The sequence below is a fragment of the Sorghum bicolor genome, chromosome 9, assembly GCF_000003195.3.
Source record: "Sorghum bicolor cultivar BTx623 chromosome 9, Sorghum_bicolor_NCBIv3, whole genome shotgun sequence".
Lineage (NCBI taxonomy): Eukaryota > Viridiplantae > Streptophyta > Magnoliopsida > Poales > Poaceae > Sorghum > Sorghum bicolor.
This window is the reverse complement of record NC_012878.2, coordinates 7,560,965-7,576,283: the sequence shown is the minus strand read 5'-3', so window position 1 is coordinate 7,576,283 and position 15,319 is coordinate 7,560,965. Positions and strand designations below refer to the sequence as shown.

The window sequence follows — 15,319 nt, the reverse complement described above, 5'->3', positions numbered from 1 at the left end:
AACTGTTCCTCGACAAGGCTTGCGGGAGCAGACCCTTCTGGTGGGAGCAGATTCCTCCCATCATGGACTTGTCTTGGCGAGAGCCCCTATGATGAACTCCTTGGTGCTCCCTAGACTGCTCCCCAACGAGACTGAGCGGACTCCTCTTGATGCAGACTCATGTCTGTAGAAGCAGACAGACACTGCATCCGCTCTAGATCTCGATGAGATTGAGGATTGAAAGAACATAGAATGACAAGTGGGTCCTATATGCTATTGTCTATAAAAAAGGATTTGAGGGCTCCTGCTAGAGCAGATGAAAAAAAGCAGACCCTCAAAAATAAGGGGAAGTCTTCAAATCAAAAGTAGGAGCATCGATTTGTGGGCTTTACATGGAGTTGCTCTTAGGACTTTGTAGAATTCTACTAGGAGTAAAGCTCATACTTGCATATATAAGGCCTTGGAGAGGACTATATAAATAAGAGTTAGAGACCATAGACACCTACCGAGTCAACATAAGAGTTTGGCTTGTAAGAGCAATTAAGAGAGCTCAAGAGAACTAGGCTAGACAGTCCTATCGTACTAGATACATACTCCCTCCATTATTTTTTATAAGGCGTTTAGACTAGGATCTCAGATACCAAGGAAATATAGATAACAAGGAAGAAGGAGCATTAATTCGTATTGAGACACACGAGCGGTGGTTTAGGCCAGTTTCAGTGGGGATTTCACCAGGATGTCATGCACATTTATTAGAGTGTCATGTCAGCAAAAGTGTACTTTTTGCATGAAACGAAGAGGAGAGAGAATGAAGTAGTTTCACCATGGTGAAACTCCGCGGGCGTTGTTTTCCACGTGGTGAAACGGGATAAAATCCCCACTGAGGGCCAAATCGTTTCACCAACTTGCATGTGATCCAATCATTTTGCAGCAATTAAATATTTTGCTTAGCCTTGGAAACAACAAAGTGAAATGCTTCATTGCTGGGGTTATTTCATAGATGGTTTCATTTCAATCTTAATGACGTGTTGGTATGTGAAACCATGCAGTAACACTATCTATTGAGACTGGCCTTATGCGCTGCGTTTTGCATGCGTGCATGCAAACTGAGGTTTCAGTTGGCAACTAGACAGCGCGTGATGAAAAGAAAAAGCGCGCGCACAAACGGCCGCCGACTTCATTGGAGAAGCTATTTCGTGAAATCGCTAAAATGTTTGGCACATAATCCACTTCACAGACGAGCGCTGTGCCGAGCATGGCCGGCGGCGACGCCGTGCTTCCGTCGTCGACAGCTTCCTCCTCTTCAGAATCTGGCACATAATTCACTCCGCGAACGAGCGCTGTGCCGAGCATGGCCGGCGCCGGAGCCGTGCCTCTGTCACCGACCATGTCCTCCTCTTCGGAATCTGGCGCATAATTGGCTCCACGGATGAGCGTTGTGCTGGTGGTGGGGTCGTTCCGAGCTGCAGATCGGAACGAAGAAACCAGCAAGCCACGCACGGCTTCACCCAAAAAACCAAAATTTTTTAAGATTCTCCGTCACATCGAATCTTGCGACATGCATGGAGTATTAAATATAGATGAAAATAAAAACTAATTTACACAGTTTGTCTATAAATCGTGAGACAAATCTTTTAAGCCTAGTTACTCTATGATTGGACAATGTTTGTCAAATAAAAACGAAAGTGCTATAGTGTCATTTTCCCAAAAAAATTTGGAACTAAACAAGACCCTGTTTTAACAATATCCTACATACAAACTCTCCGGGTTCCATGCATACAATTAAATGCCACACAACTCTATACCTCCACCACCTCGATTGGAATGAAACGCCTAACAAAAAAAATCAAAAACCCAATTCTACATAGCGCCCTACATTCTGTAATGCAGGGAGTATATAAAATAAGAATCAGTGGGTCCTGGAGGGTAAGTAGGGTTGTGAGAGAGCGATAATCATTTATATTTTTTTGAGTTGTGCTTATAGAATTTATGGTTGGCTCTGCTAAAGTCGTAAAATCCTATTATGGTTTCTTCAATGGCGTCATCTAGGGTATTCTACTAGATTAGCAAAAAAACTAAAGGTCTGTTCTCTACTAGTGAGTCATTCTAAATATATGTCTCTAAAAACAAATCATGAAACTTTAATAAGCTCATCTAAAAATAGTTGCATCAAACAATAATTCATAACTTTTTCATATGAAATTGGATGAAGATAAACTTTATATCAAAATTATAGCTCTCGATGTGATCTACAACTTTATAGTTAAAAGGTTTTTATTTAAAAATTTTAGTTCTAAAATATTGATTGAAGTTCATAGATTTTAAAATTTAAGATTTTCAAACAAACTCAGATGTTGACATGACTACACCAATGTTATAGTTTTAAATACAATCTACAAGTTTTTAGTTAAAAAGTTTTTTATTTGAAGTTGTTTATAGTCCCAAGTATGTGTTTTAATTTATAGATTTTGAAACTCAAATTTTAGAATTTCCAAACAGCCTTGCAGTTGTTTACATGTTTGCTATTGATATGTTTTTTGTTTGAAATTTTTATGTTCTAGATTGTTATTTTAAATTACATATTCTGAGACTTAAACTTTTTGAATTTTTCAAACAACTTCGGATGGAGACATATCCTGTATCAAAGTTGTAGTGCTTGACAAGATGAAAACTTTGTAGTTTTCATTTGAATTCATTTGATGACAAACTATTTAATACAATAAGATTACAAAATGTTGATTAAAAATAACATTCTAGAAATGAGTGTTTGTTATAGTGGTAGGGAGGTGCTATCGATGAGCAAGGTTGCAGGTTCGAGTCCCAAGAAGCACCAAAACATGCTCGCTTATGTAAATAGCATTACTAATAATTCGCTTGGCTGAAAAGTCGTGGCAGAAAGTACTGTTTGCTGATTTGTTATGAGAAAAAAACACTGCTGAATGACTGACAGATTCGGTTGATAAACTTAAGCAAACAGAGAAAATATAATTGGTTAGAGGCGTGTATATGAGTTCTCGAAAATTACTTCATAGAGTAATGAATGTTTAATGAAACATGTTTCATACTGGGAGTCGGATGTTGAAGATGGAAAACCAGAGGCCTTGATGATATCTAGTGAAATTCAAATATTGCTATTGAAAGTATTTGAAAACCACGTTGCCGCTCATAATTAGTATTGGTCATGGCCTAACAATTTTTGTAATACGCAGTTAATTTGAGATAAACAGGACGTGCAGTTGTACATTTTGAGAATCCGGAATTAAAATACCAAATTCCATGTATTTAGTGGTACGATATCATATATGACAATAATATCGCCTAATAGCGGCTATAGATGGTTTTTGTATTATATTTGAGGTCAAACTGAATTATGGACTGACTGAAAAAAAAACCCAACAATCAAAAGAATAGCTCTGAATTGTGGTGGTGCAGAGTATAGACCCATACCTCATAACTGATATGATATGATGAGTATTATGTTTTTTTAAAAAAAAATTACATAGTACAACGTAAATATCTATAGCACGCATGCCACACTCACCTCGAAGTCCCTCGGGCATCATGATATCATCATCACACGTCACAGCCGGCCAGCTAGGGGTAGAAATAGAACGGTGACATCAGAAGCCGCAGTTCAAACAAATCTAAGCGTGTTTGGCTGCTAGATGGTCCAACGCCTACTATTAATCCGCTTGTTAACCTCCAAGCCAGGGCAGAGTTTTTGGTAAAACCCGCGCATGGTCAAACCAAATTAGGCTCTAATCCTGTCGTGAAGGAAACAAATAAATTCGAGCTGGAGCCACACAACGACACCGCACCAGCTGCTGGACTGGACGTACGCCCGCCTGGCCCGGTCGCCATCTCCCCGTGTACATGCATTCTGACGCAACGGAGACGGCGACGACCCCGTGCAGTGCTCGCGCGCGCTGCGTCTTCCTCCGGACGGGCCGGCCCTGCTGCCGGAGAAGGCACGGCAGATCGAGCGTGCGATGACGCTGGAAACCGACACCCCCGGCCCCGGCCGTCCGATCGATTCGACGTGCCGCCCGGTGAGGAGGCGGCTGCATAGGCTTGTTTAGCTCCTCCAAAAAATTAAAAAAAAAATTAAGATTTCTCGTACATTAAATATAGATAAAAAACTAATTATATAGTTTGTCTGTAATTTGAAAAATAAATCTTATAAATCTAGTTTTATAATTAGATAATAATTATCACATACATATAAAAGTACTATAGTAGCTCAAAAAAATTTACAAGGGAACTAAACAAGGGCTAACTGGATGGTCACTCAGGCCTCAGGGTACGGTGGTGTCAGCTTTCAACTTCTTGGTCTCCGGCCCGCCGGGCCAGCTGGTGATAGACGGAGGCGGCCGCTAGCTTGGTGCAGCCTTCGCTTTCGTGAGACTGCGGCTCTCGCTTTCGCACCAAGTGAAACCACGCCTCCAATCTCTCGTCTCTCTCACACACATATGTACATACTACGTGCTCTATCTTCTTTTGAAGGTCTTGGTTTTTATAGCGCGTGCTTTCGGAGAAATTCAGTATCAATATATGTATGCTAAAGTGGTAGTATGTACTTAATTCATTCCAAATTATAGGACGTTTTATTTTTTTAACACTAAGTTTGACTATTCGTTTTATTCAAAAAAATGTGAAAAATAATTTGTAATAGAGGACCTTATATTATTGATTTATACAATCATTACAAGCTAACAAATAAAACCATTAAAAACATCAGCGTGTCATGTGTAAAGTGGGCGACATGTCTCCCAAACTAGAGTCAACTTGGAGCGATGTAAAAAGATAGAAACTTGAATAATGCTAACATTGTAAAGAAAAAAAATACAGATTTGAAGTACAGAGACAATATAAAGTTTTCAGCTGATAAGAAATATCGTGTGAATAGTGGACTTATCATCAACGTACAGTACTCCTATACATCATTTGTCTATATTTATTCTGTTCTTAATTAGACTTGGATTCATCTTCTGCTCATGTCGTCTTGGTTGGATATGGTGTAGTTAATACAATTTAACCATCAATATGTTGCTTAATATTCCATCTGAAATTTTGAAAATGGCACAGGTATATATTTGCATCAAAAGAACTTCAAAAATATATAACTTTTCCTTCTCTGCAAAAAATGTATATACTTAAATAATAGTAACTACTAACTAGTCAAAGAGCAAGGTAGGGGTTAACAAGGAACTCCTCTATTCCACCAAGGGCGACATGGTCCCCCAAACAAGAATCAACTTGGAGCGATGTACAAAGAGAGAAGCTTGAATAAGGTTACATTGTAAAGAAAAAAAAATACATTTTTGAAGTACAGACAATATAAATTTTCGAGGGACATGAAAAATTGTGTGAATCTGGACTTATTATCGACAGTACTGCTATACATCATTTGTCTATATTTATTTGTTCTTAGACTTGGATTAATTTTTGTGTTGGCGTCGTTGTTTTAGGTTAGATGCAGTTAATACAATTTAACCATCAATATGTTGTTTAATATTCTGACTGAAAATTTTTAAATAGCACAAGTATATATCTGTATGAAAAGTAACTTCAAAATATATAACTTTTCCTTAATCTACAAAAAATGTATATACTTAATTGTAGTGTATAACTGGCCATGGGAGTGTCTAAAATTAAGAATGTATATAACTGGCCATGGGAGTGTCTAAAATTAAGAGTGTATATAACTTTTCCTTACTCTACAAAAAATGTATATACTTAATTGTAGTGTATATACTTAATTGTAGTGTATAACTGGCCATGGAAATGTGTATACTTATAAATTTTTTAGACTACGTTGTAGTCTAAAAAATGTATAACTGGACATAATTTTTCAAAAAAAAAGTGTCTAAAAGGACATTTCTTTTTATGACTAGTGGACTATTAGATGGGCCATGGGGTACCATTTTGTATGACCAAGCTTTGCTACGTCCCCATCATATTTGTACCAAAGTTGAACCCCACCTTAGCATGCTATAAGAAAAATATATATTAGAATTTTCTCAACTTCACCACAAAAATGAAGCATGTAGATAAGCTTTGCTGATCAGGGAAGGGGAAAAAAAATAAGTGCACGGCATTAATTAATAAATATTTTCCCGTGCTGTACAATTTACGTTTTCTTCAACCTATAAGTATGGGGACTGCTATGCATTAGTATTATGCAGCGCTTCCATTGTCTCGTACTAGACATACAGAGGTAAGGTCAAAACTGTACTAGCACAAATACAAGAGAAGAAGAAGACAATATACATGCATCTATTCCTGAGAACTAATGCATGAATTTCATGGATGTTTCCTACGCGTACTATGCCCCTCTTGTATGCAAGATGAATTTTCCTTATTTACTACGTGGCAGCACACAGAGCACACCCATAAAATCCAAAATCTTTATACACGAATATATTTGGTACCATAAAATTCGCAATGTTTTTTTAATTAAACAAACGTTTTCCTCTAGAAAGAGCATGCAGTACACTATATAGGAATAATGAGGGGAAAGATATATACTTCTTTTACTTTGCTCTCCTTTAGTCATCCACTATCCAGATGCAAAATATATTCCACCGAACGTGCGAATTAACCTCTACCTCTAAAAGAGTTTAATCAAGTGGGACACGTCGTTAGCGATCTAGATGACAAGTACGTCGCCATCAAGCAACGCCTACCTCCCAAGCAATTAAGTGGACACATTAAGCAAAAAGATGCAAGAGAGATGATACGAGAAAATCCGATAATTTGTCAGCGACAAGGGCATCTCGAATTGACACCCAAGCTATATCTTTTAGAACAGGACAATCATGCATAGATTTGTTCAATTATTATACAAATATAATCTTGGTGGGAACTGTTTAATTTGGAGTTGATAGAGGGAATTAAGGTGGGAAATTGACTTTTAGTCCCAATCTTTTGTTTGGTTCGTGGAGGAAAATAAGAAAGGGAATTCATACCCCCTATTTAGTATGGGGCGAAGATAAATTATGATGGATGGTGAGGAACTACTTTTCTTTTACTAAGAATACAACTCCACCCAATTCCCACTCCTCCCCTAGGGAATTTTTTAGTGAGAGTTGGTCCTCTAAACTTCCCTTCCCACCAAAATTTCCATTCCCACAAAATAAACGAAAGATTTCTACTATATTTAAACTCTTATTCTCTACTTTCAATTACCCCCGACCAAACGATATGCTTAGGAGTGAGTATATTGTACTAGTATTTTAAAAAAATAAAAAAAAGATATATATATATATATATATATATACAAATATAAAGTTGTTGCACGTATATACAAATATAAAGCTGATCCGATCCTTATGTGCGCCAACTGATAATGTCACAGTCGGATCATGTATCAGCACACATGTGAGAGATATCTCTGAAAGCGGAACAGTAGTACTAGCAGTCCAAAGCAAGAATTGACATGTGACGCATCTCAGAACTTTCGGATCATCTAGTCTAGCTTTGAGAGAAGCCTCCACGAAGGTTGCGGGTCCTAGGCAGTCCGCTTGTATAAATTGCAGAGCCCGGCACGCCAAAAATATTATTCAGATCAGCAGGCACATTAACTGATACACAAGCAAGGCGGCTAGCTACAGCTAGCTGGTGCGTGCAGTGCATGCAAATGGCGGCTTCCCTGGGACTGAACCCTGAAGCTCTCTTCGCTTCATACTCGTCTGCCTACTCCTCCTCCTCGCCGTTCGTGTCCGACTACGCGGCGAGCTTCCCGGCGGCCGTCGACTCCGCCACGGCCTTCTCCGCGGAGCTCGATGACCTTCACCACTTCGACTACTCACCGGCGCCGATCTTCACAGCTGTCGGAGCCGGGGCTGGCGGCGATCGCAACGAGAAGATGATGATGTATGTATATATATATATATATATATTTATGCACAGAAAATTATTAGGGTGTGATACTAGTTATTAGCTAGCTGTTATGTTGGTGCCTCTGTTGCTTATTAATTATAGTTTGCTTTGGTGATTTTATTCATCAGGTGGTGTGAGGGCGGTGGTGATGAAAAGAGACTCAGAAGCAGTGGAAGGATCGGGTTCAGAACGAGATCAGAGGTGGAGATCTTGGACGATGGATTCAAATGGAGGAAGTATGGGAAGAAGGCTGTCAAGAACAGCCCAAATCCAAGGTACACATATATATCTGTGCAGATTTCATTCCTAAAAAAAAAATCTGAGCAGATTTCAGTCTCTCTAAATAATAACTAATCTCGGGTTTGAGTGCCACCGAACAGTTAAATTCCCAGAACAAAGCTCAGAAAGCAAAGAAATGAATCCTCGCAAAACAAAACAAAACAAAAAGAGCAAAGAAATGAAATATGTCTATTAATTACTCGATGCTGATATAGCTTGTGCATGCGCACTTGTGCAGGAACTACTACCGCTGCTCGTCGGAGGGCTGCGGCGTGAAGAAGCGGGTGGAGAGGGACCGCGACGACCCCCGCTACGTCATCACCACCTACGACGGCGTCCACAACCACGCCAGTCCCGGAGCCGCCGCCATCATCCAGTACGGCGGCGGCGGCGGCAATAGCGGCTTCTACAGCCCGCCGCACAGTGGCTCGCCGTCGGCTGCCTCATACTCGGGCTCCTTCGTCTTCTGACTTTTCCGGGCCTTGACCTTGACCCAGAGTGATTTACCTTTACCCCAGTCGTAGGATGAGAAGAGTGTTCAGAGAGATCAGTTCAGCGGCCGGCTAAATTCCGACCTGCTTGTACATTTTTACACACTTGTGCAGTACAAGTAATAATATTTAAGCTAGAAGCAGTGTACTCTACTTTATTTACCTCAATTATTGGTTACCTCTTGTGATGATGCATCATCAATCATCACTAGGATAATTGATGACAAACATGTTTTTCACTTAATTAGTTTCTTTGTGTACACGACGTTTGTAATATGCCGTATAGCTGAAAGGTTGCTGATTTAGCTTGGCTTCTCTTGTTCGGTATTTGATACCATGATCAACAATTATGCTGAACAAATGCATTGTAACCCTGAAGGGATATGTTAATATTCTAGATCGATTGATATTAGCTAGCTTCAATTCAGACTTACAACACAACCAAAAGATACATATATGGTTATTCCATCCTTTTGTCAAATATAAGATGTGTTTTAGTTTTGTTTTAAATCATATTTTTCTAATTTTAATCAAGATCAACATCAAGCATCTCATGCATGGACGTTTTAATAAAACTAATCCAGTGTTAAGATGCTGGTGAATTTTTTAGAAACCTAGTTAAAATTAGAAAAGTTAAATTTATGACAAAAAATAAAGTAAGATTTAGAACATATACAACTAGAAGATATCTCACGTGTTGCTGCGGAATTGCGAAAACTTTGGACGAAATTAAGTAATGATTATGTTGATAGCTTACATTAACAAGTTCAAAAATAGTAAGATGATATGGATAACTTGCATGTTAAGATATAAAGATTAGTTTTATAAGAGATATAGATACTTACCAACTTATTATGTTATCAAGCAACTAGTGATGCCTAGTCAACAGTCAAGCACAATCCACCTTTTTGGATGCCTCTAGCAATGATGTCTCATTTTAGCCCCACTTGTAATTTGCTTTCTTTTATCAACCCTTAGCTTGCCTCTATTTGTACCACTAGGCACTAGTTATATATAAATCGTCATTTATCTCCTTCAATTAACAACTAGTTGAGCGCTATCAACATGATCAAGCCACACTCTCCACCATAGTGTACCTATGGATTAATCACTTGTGTACGCATTTCACGTCAAACATATATTAGTCTACCTAGGTTATCACTCAATTATCAAAATCAAACTATGGATCGGCTTTCACACACCTACTCACTGTACTCATCTAGATCAAGCTACTAGTTTATACCCCTTTAATTTATTGTACGGGCAAGAAAAAAACAAAGTCCTAAACTACTCTACGTGTGTCTCTTAACGCCAAACGACACTTAGAACTACTTCATCCTTAACCTTGTCGCAAATCCTTTAAAAATAAAATAAATTTCAAATAGGAGCACGAAAATAATTGATTGCCCATTAACCAATCATTATTGTCGCCTAACTTATAATGTCTATGCAAAACATACCTCTGTCACAATAATTATGTCATCGTTAATCACCAAAACTGAATTAGAGGCCTATATGCTCTCATCCCTCATTGACATGGAGATCACAAACCGACTAGGAAATGAATCCATGTCAAACCAACATGTTTCCTAGTTTTCAATTCAAACTGGGCAAACACGGCCTAGTGGGGATGGTGTTTTCAGACAAGCAAAAACAAACACAACCCGACTAGTTTTGCTACTTGGCCCAAAACGCTTGTCAACAAAATTATAATAAAAAAGCATGGCATGATATGATGAAAGAAATCATCTCTTCGTCTTGAACAGGTTTCCCCACTGTGATGAGTTCATCACCAAGCGGTTTCATCTTGGTGAAGTAGACTAGAGTTGATAGGCTACCCTTTCCTAGTGTTTGGTAGTTGCATCCAAACGTTGGTGACCCCATGCAGGAGAGTACAGTGAGAACATGTTCTCGAGGTGATTCACATGGCTACAGATGATGGCAGTGTGCAGGGGCAGAGCCTAGTGGATGCCAAATTGGGCTCCGCTCTCCTTGCCATGTGAAAGTTTTAATACATGCATGTTACTTGACCAATGCATATGTATGTCACCATGCATGCAAGGATTAAAACACACCTTTCTCTCTCTATATTAGTTGCATATTCCTAGTCTTAGCAATTTTTTAACACACTTTGACTATATGTTTATGTAAATTGCCCCCTGGTCCTGCTTCACCCTCCTCTAATGGCAGTGTGTCTACTTGTACCAAAACCTCCTTGATAGAGTTGAGGAGGTAGCCGAGTAGTTATTTGTCCACACACCGACCAATGCTTGCAAAATGTTATTTGCATAAAATTAGTCTATAAAAGTTATTGACGCATAGGGAATTTTGGTTTGATGCCCGATACTTATTTTTTTAGAAATCAAAGAGTTTTTTGGTACTCTCCAAGGAGAGGGAGGCAAGCACCCAAATTGGAGCCTAAGGTGAATGCCATAGGCTAGGAATGTTGGTTTCCCTTTGCCAATATCACAATGCCTATCTTTTAGGCACCCTTGATTGCTAGTACTTATCATGTTATTTCTTGTTTGACTATTTTCTTTTTTTAACAATTTAGCTTACAATATAAATAATTATCTTTATTGTCGTTCTTGAATAAAGTTTTTTGTTTTCATTCTTGAATAATTTTTTTAATCGTTCTTGAATACTCCCTCTGTCCCAAATTATAAGTCATTCAAAGAATCTTGGAGAGTCAAGTTTGACCAAATTTATATAGCAGAATAATAATATTTTTGGTACCAGCCAAGTATCATTAGATTTTTTGTTAGTTATATTTTTATAGTGTACATATTTTATAACATAAATCTTTATATTTTTCTTTATATTTTTTATTAAATTTGAAAATGTTTTGTCTCTCTAAAATTTTTAGAATGACTTATAATTTGAAACGGAGGGAATACCAAAGAGGTCGGTAAGTCACGCTGAACGAGCGTCTTGAACGACCTGGTCTTTTTGGCCTAACTATACCAAAATTCTGCCTACCTTTGCCAACCAGGCACCGTTTTATGCCGCGGTCATCCCTGCAGGGGCCCACCTGTCAGGCGAGCCCTCCCCGAGAATCGTTCCCCCAAATTCCCCAATTCACAGGCTGCCTCGCAGCCGCAGGCGGCAGGCCACTTTCGCGCGCCCACCTCACCGCCGTACCCGCCGGCAGCCGCCCCGTCTCAAGATTTCCGTCCGCTCCTCCCATCGCTCGCTGCCTGTCACAGCCAGCCTACTACTCTCTCCCGCATCTGTCACCGGCTGCACCGTGGGAGCTTCCCGGTTCTTGGATCTCTGGACGGCCGGCGCTTGGCACGATGGATGGAGGCCAAGATGGCCCCGAAGGCTCAGGTGATTTCAATTCCTCAACGCCAGCTCCAAGCTTTAAATTAATGCGATTTTTTTCAATAGTAAAGATGAGTACCTCGAGTGCCTGGCCAGTTTGTTAGTGCCTCGACCTCGAGTGCCTGGCCAGTTTGTTTGTAATGCAGAAGTTTAGGCTCCTAGCTTGCACGGCCCAGTTTGTTTATATAATGCAGCTTACTAATCTCTGAAGTCTGAAGCATAGCCTACAGACTTTTGGATGGCACTACCCTTCCCTGAGACAATTGCTTTGACTCATTTGTGCTGCCAGCTTAAACAGGCAAACCGTCCTGTTCTCTGCAGGGTAGAGTTATATTTATTCTGTTTTATTTTAAATGATTATCTGGTCTTCTGACAAGTTCTGAATTCGTATTTAGTAACTGACGTAGCTAGGAATGGTTTTTTCTTATATCTTGTTGCTATAGCAACTTCGAGTCATTTTTTTGAAGGGTGGAGTCATTTTTGTGATACGCACCAATCAGATGTAGCAAGAATTGTGCCATCAACCTTTTTTATATGCCTTTTTATTAACTATTACCTGCGAATCATCTGCCACATTTATTGAATTTTGAAATGTGAAGTAGTACAGGACAGCAAATTGATGGTGTTCATTTTCCAAAGAATAGTTTTTACCTGTTCTTAGTTGTGTTTATGTATATTTCTGATTGTCATTTTCCATCTTAGGCAGTCCACATACCCTAGGAAAGAATCCAGAATAAATGTTTAAGAAAAAATCTATGTATGGAGTCATTTTGCCTGAAGCAATGACAGAACATGCAAACCAAGTTGATCTTGTTTGAACACAGGTTCAACTTCTAAAGGATGCCCGAAGCTAAGCAAAGCAAAATGGTTTACAGACTCCTCAAGGATGAAACACATATTTTAAGTGTGAGTGAGATGAGTTATAGACTTATAATGTTTGCAATATAATGAACTTGATGAATTTTATTTGTTGTAGGTAACTAGTACTTTGCTGATGTAAGGTATGCAGTTAGGTCCCATATAACACCACCTAAAGACGTTTCCAATGCCATTCAAAGAAGTCCCCAATTGATATGGTACTATCTTTCATGACAATTGAGAGAACATTTGTACCTAACTACTTGAAGACTTTCTTTCCTCACAGGATTCTAGTGAATACTGTAATGTCATGTATTGTGGCAGAATTAGATTGAAGAAAAGATGTAGATGGATTTAGAATTTCCTCAATTGATTAGAGTAGTTGCAATCTTAGAGACCAAGCAGACCTGAACTGCTAATTAATAGTGTGATAGATCAAAGGGGATCGCCTTGTGCATATGCTGAGAAAAATCATGATCTTGCTGCTAGCTGCCTCTGTTGTGAATTACTCGTTTATTTGTAATGAATATAAACAGTTTTTTATCTCGAACGCACAGGAGATTCATACACGCCCCATAGGACATGGGTATCGCCCAGAATGCGAAGAGAAAAATCACAACCATCAAAAATAATTTCAACTGTTTCTGATACTTTCTGCTGTTAAAAACACAGTTTCAGTGTAATAGATTAAACGGAATGACTGTTCCTCGTGCATATGGGGAAAATATGATTTCCCTTGTTATGTACTAGTTTACAATGCACTATTTTTACTGATCTCGCTACTAGCTGCCTCTACTGCTGTGCAGTACTTCTACTGAATTTCAATTGTTGCTGCTACTTTTTGCTAAGTTTGGTTGACCTACTTCTATTGACAAGGTCGCTGCAAAATTAATCTGAATTCTTCTTACTTACTTTCAACATTTCTTTTTCATGCAGATCACAACATGGACCTAGAAGAAGGCAATGCTGCCACTAGGGTCAAAAGGGCAAAAGCAACAAATTGGCCCAGGGTGATGTCAAAGTTTTTGCTTGATTGGTACCTTGACAAGAAGAAGGGAATGCCCCCCAAGACCAAGTTCAAGAAGAATCACCACGTTTGGTGCACATCTGCAGTAAATGCTAAATTCAGAACAACTTACTCTGTTGATCAGGTCCATCGCCATTTTAGACGTTTCAAGGAGATCTGGATCATTGTGACTCGGTATGTCAATGAGAGTGGGAGCAGGTTTAACAATAAACACAAAATGCTTATACTTCCTCCTGCCAAAATGGCTAGTTTACCTGTAAGTATTGTATCATAAGGAAGGACAATTTTTTTTGCATTGTTTCCCCACTATATTAATGAATATGTTTCTTTGACAGATAGCGGAGCGTGCTATCCTCGCTAAGCCCATTCCATTCTTCGACCATCTGCTTCATCTTTTCAATGATGGCCAGCTAGATGCAGTGTGCATGAGAGACCCTATTACGACTGATGATTCTGATGAGGAATTGGAAGCACAGATTGCCTTGAACATTATTGCCTCCGGCGCAGATACAAGGGACCAAGATGGGGCAGACTTAGATAATATGGGATTGGAGGGTGAAGATAACCATCATGAGGTGGCAGCAAGTAGTGGTGAGGTGCCTTGTGAAGTGATGTCTGATACTAGTACACCATCTGGGTCCTTTGCTGAGAGCACAATGGCTGCTCTCAAGCCTAGCGCAAAGAAGTTGAAGATCATCAGCAAAACAAAACTAAGCCCAAAGCCGCAGGCTCCTCTGCCACATGATGGAAGGAACATGGATGCACTGAACAGCACCTTAGTAGGGATCCGTGACAGTGCTCCAAAACCTGTTCGGGCAGCACCAACATCAGACCCGAATGCTCCTCTGTGGAACATGCTAAAAGAAATTCCACTGACGCAATCTGATAGGCTATCTGTAGGAATGTATCTTTGTAAGCCAGAGTCTGAAGTGCATCGAAGCTTTTTCACGAACATGGGCAAGGAGTACCTTGAAGCATGGGCCCGTAAGTTCTTGGCTGGAGAGGAACCTGGAGCCGTATAGTTTGATAACTGAATCCAGATTGAGCTTCTTGCCTGCAGCAGCGCGTAGCCTATCCTGATGAACTTTCATTTGTCAGGCCTTGTTATTGCTGCCAGTTTATGTTCTATGATTGATGCATATGGTGTGCTTGAACAGTTGGTAAATACCATTTTGTTAGCTGTCATGTAACTTAAAATGTGTGGACAAGTTAGTTCGCCTTTCGGCCTTGAAGCTTTTCAAGGTTTATTTAGGTCCGATTCCCCCAGGTTGTAGATGATAACAATGTAATATATTTGTGGAGATCTAGTTCTGTTTCCAGGATATGTGTTCTTTGACTTCTCTGCAAATGCTCTTTTTTCCCTGCTACACGCTCTCAAATCCTAGAGCTGCTGCCCGAATAGGTTTTAAAGCTTCTTGTTTTGGTTGGCATTTTTGCCAGGTTGTTTAGGATAGTAAATTTGCGAAGCTTACTGTTTTTC

The 15,319-nt window shown here is 39.4% G+C and overlaps 2 protein-coding genes across 4 annotated transcripts; both read left to right on the top strand.

The window, feature by feature from the left end:
* On the top strand, window positions 7,524–9,039 carry LOC8064208 (probable WRKY transcription factor 50). The gene is made up of 3 exons (XM_002440682.2): window positions 7,524–7,854; window positions 7,989–8,135; window positions 8,378–9,039. Exons 1-3 carry the CDS (start codon window positions 7,613–7,615, stop codon window positions 8,607–8,609), a joined length of 621 nt encoding a protein of 206 aa, XP_002440727.1. The 5' UTR covers window positions 7,524–7,612; the 3' UTR covers window positions 8,610–9,039.
* On the top strand, window positions 11,676–15,161 carry LOC8064207. 3 transcript variants are annotated; one of them, XM_021448452.1, is made up of 5 exons: window positions 11,676–11,960; window positions 12,779–12,860; window positions 12,931–13,030; window positions 13,749–14,095; window positions 14,175–15,155. In XM_021448452.1, the coding sequence occupies exons 4-5, from the start codon at window positions 13,757–13,759 to the stop codon at window positions 14,859–14,861; spliced, it is 1,026 nt and encodes a 341-aa protein (XP_021304127.1). In that variant the 5' UTR covers window positions 11,676–11,960; window positions 12,779–12,860; window positions 12,931–13,030; window positions 13,749–13,756; the 3' UTR covers window positions 14,862–15,155. The 3 variants fall into 3 exon arrangements, with proteins under 3 accessions (XP_021304127.1, XP_021304128.1, XP_002440726.1); XM_021448453.1 differs by lacking the exon at window positions 12,931–13,030; XM_002440681.2 differs by lacking the exons at window positions 12,779–12,860; window positions 12,931–13,030 and having other exon boundaries at window positions 11,732–11,960; window positions 14,175–15,161.

Excerpts from the sequence above, each read along its gene's own strand:
- LOC8064207 (XM_002440681.2), top strand. The coding sequence starts at position 11,927 with ATGGATGGAGGCCAAGATGGCCCCGAAGGCTCAG. Across the intron at positions 11,961-13,748 it reads AGATGGCCCCGAAGGCTCAG|ATCACAACATGGACCTAGAA; the intron begins GTGATTTCAATT and ends TTTTTCATGCAG. Across the intron at positions 14,096-14,174 it reads CCAAAATGGCTAGTTTACCT|ATAGCGGAGCGTGCTATCCT; the intron begins GTAAGTATTGTA and ends TTTCTTTGACAG.
- LOC8064208 (XM_002440682.2), top strand. The coding sequence starts at position 7,613 with ATGCAAATGGCGGCTTCCCTGGGACTGAACCCTGAAGCTCTCTTCGCT. Across the intron at positions 7,855-7,988 it reads CGCAACGAGAAGATGATGAT|GTGGTGTGAGGGCGGTGGTG; the intron begins GTATGTATATAT and ends TTTATTCATCAG. Across the intron at positions 8,136-8,377 it reads AAGAACAGCCCAAATCCAAG|GAACTACTACCGCTGCTCGT; the intron begins GTACACATATAT and ends GCACTTGTGCAG.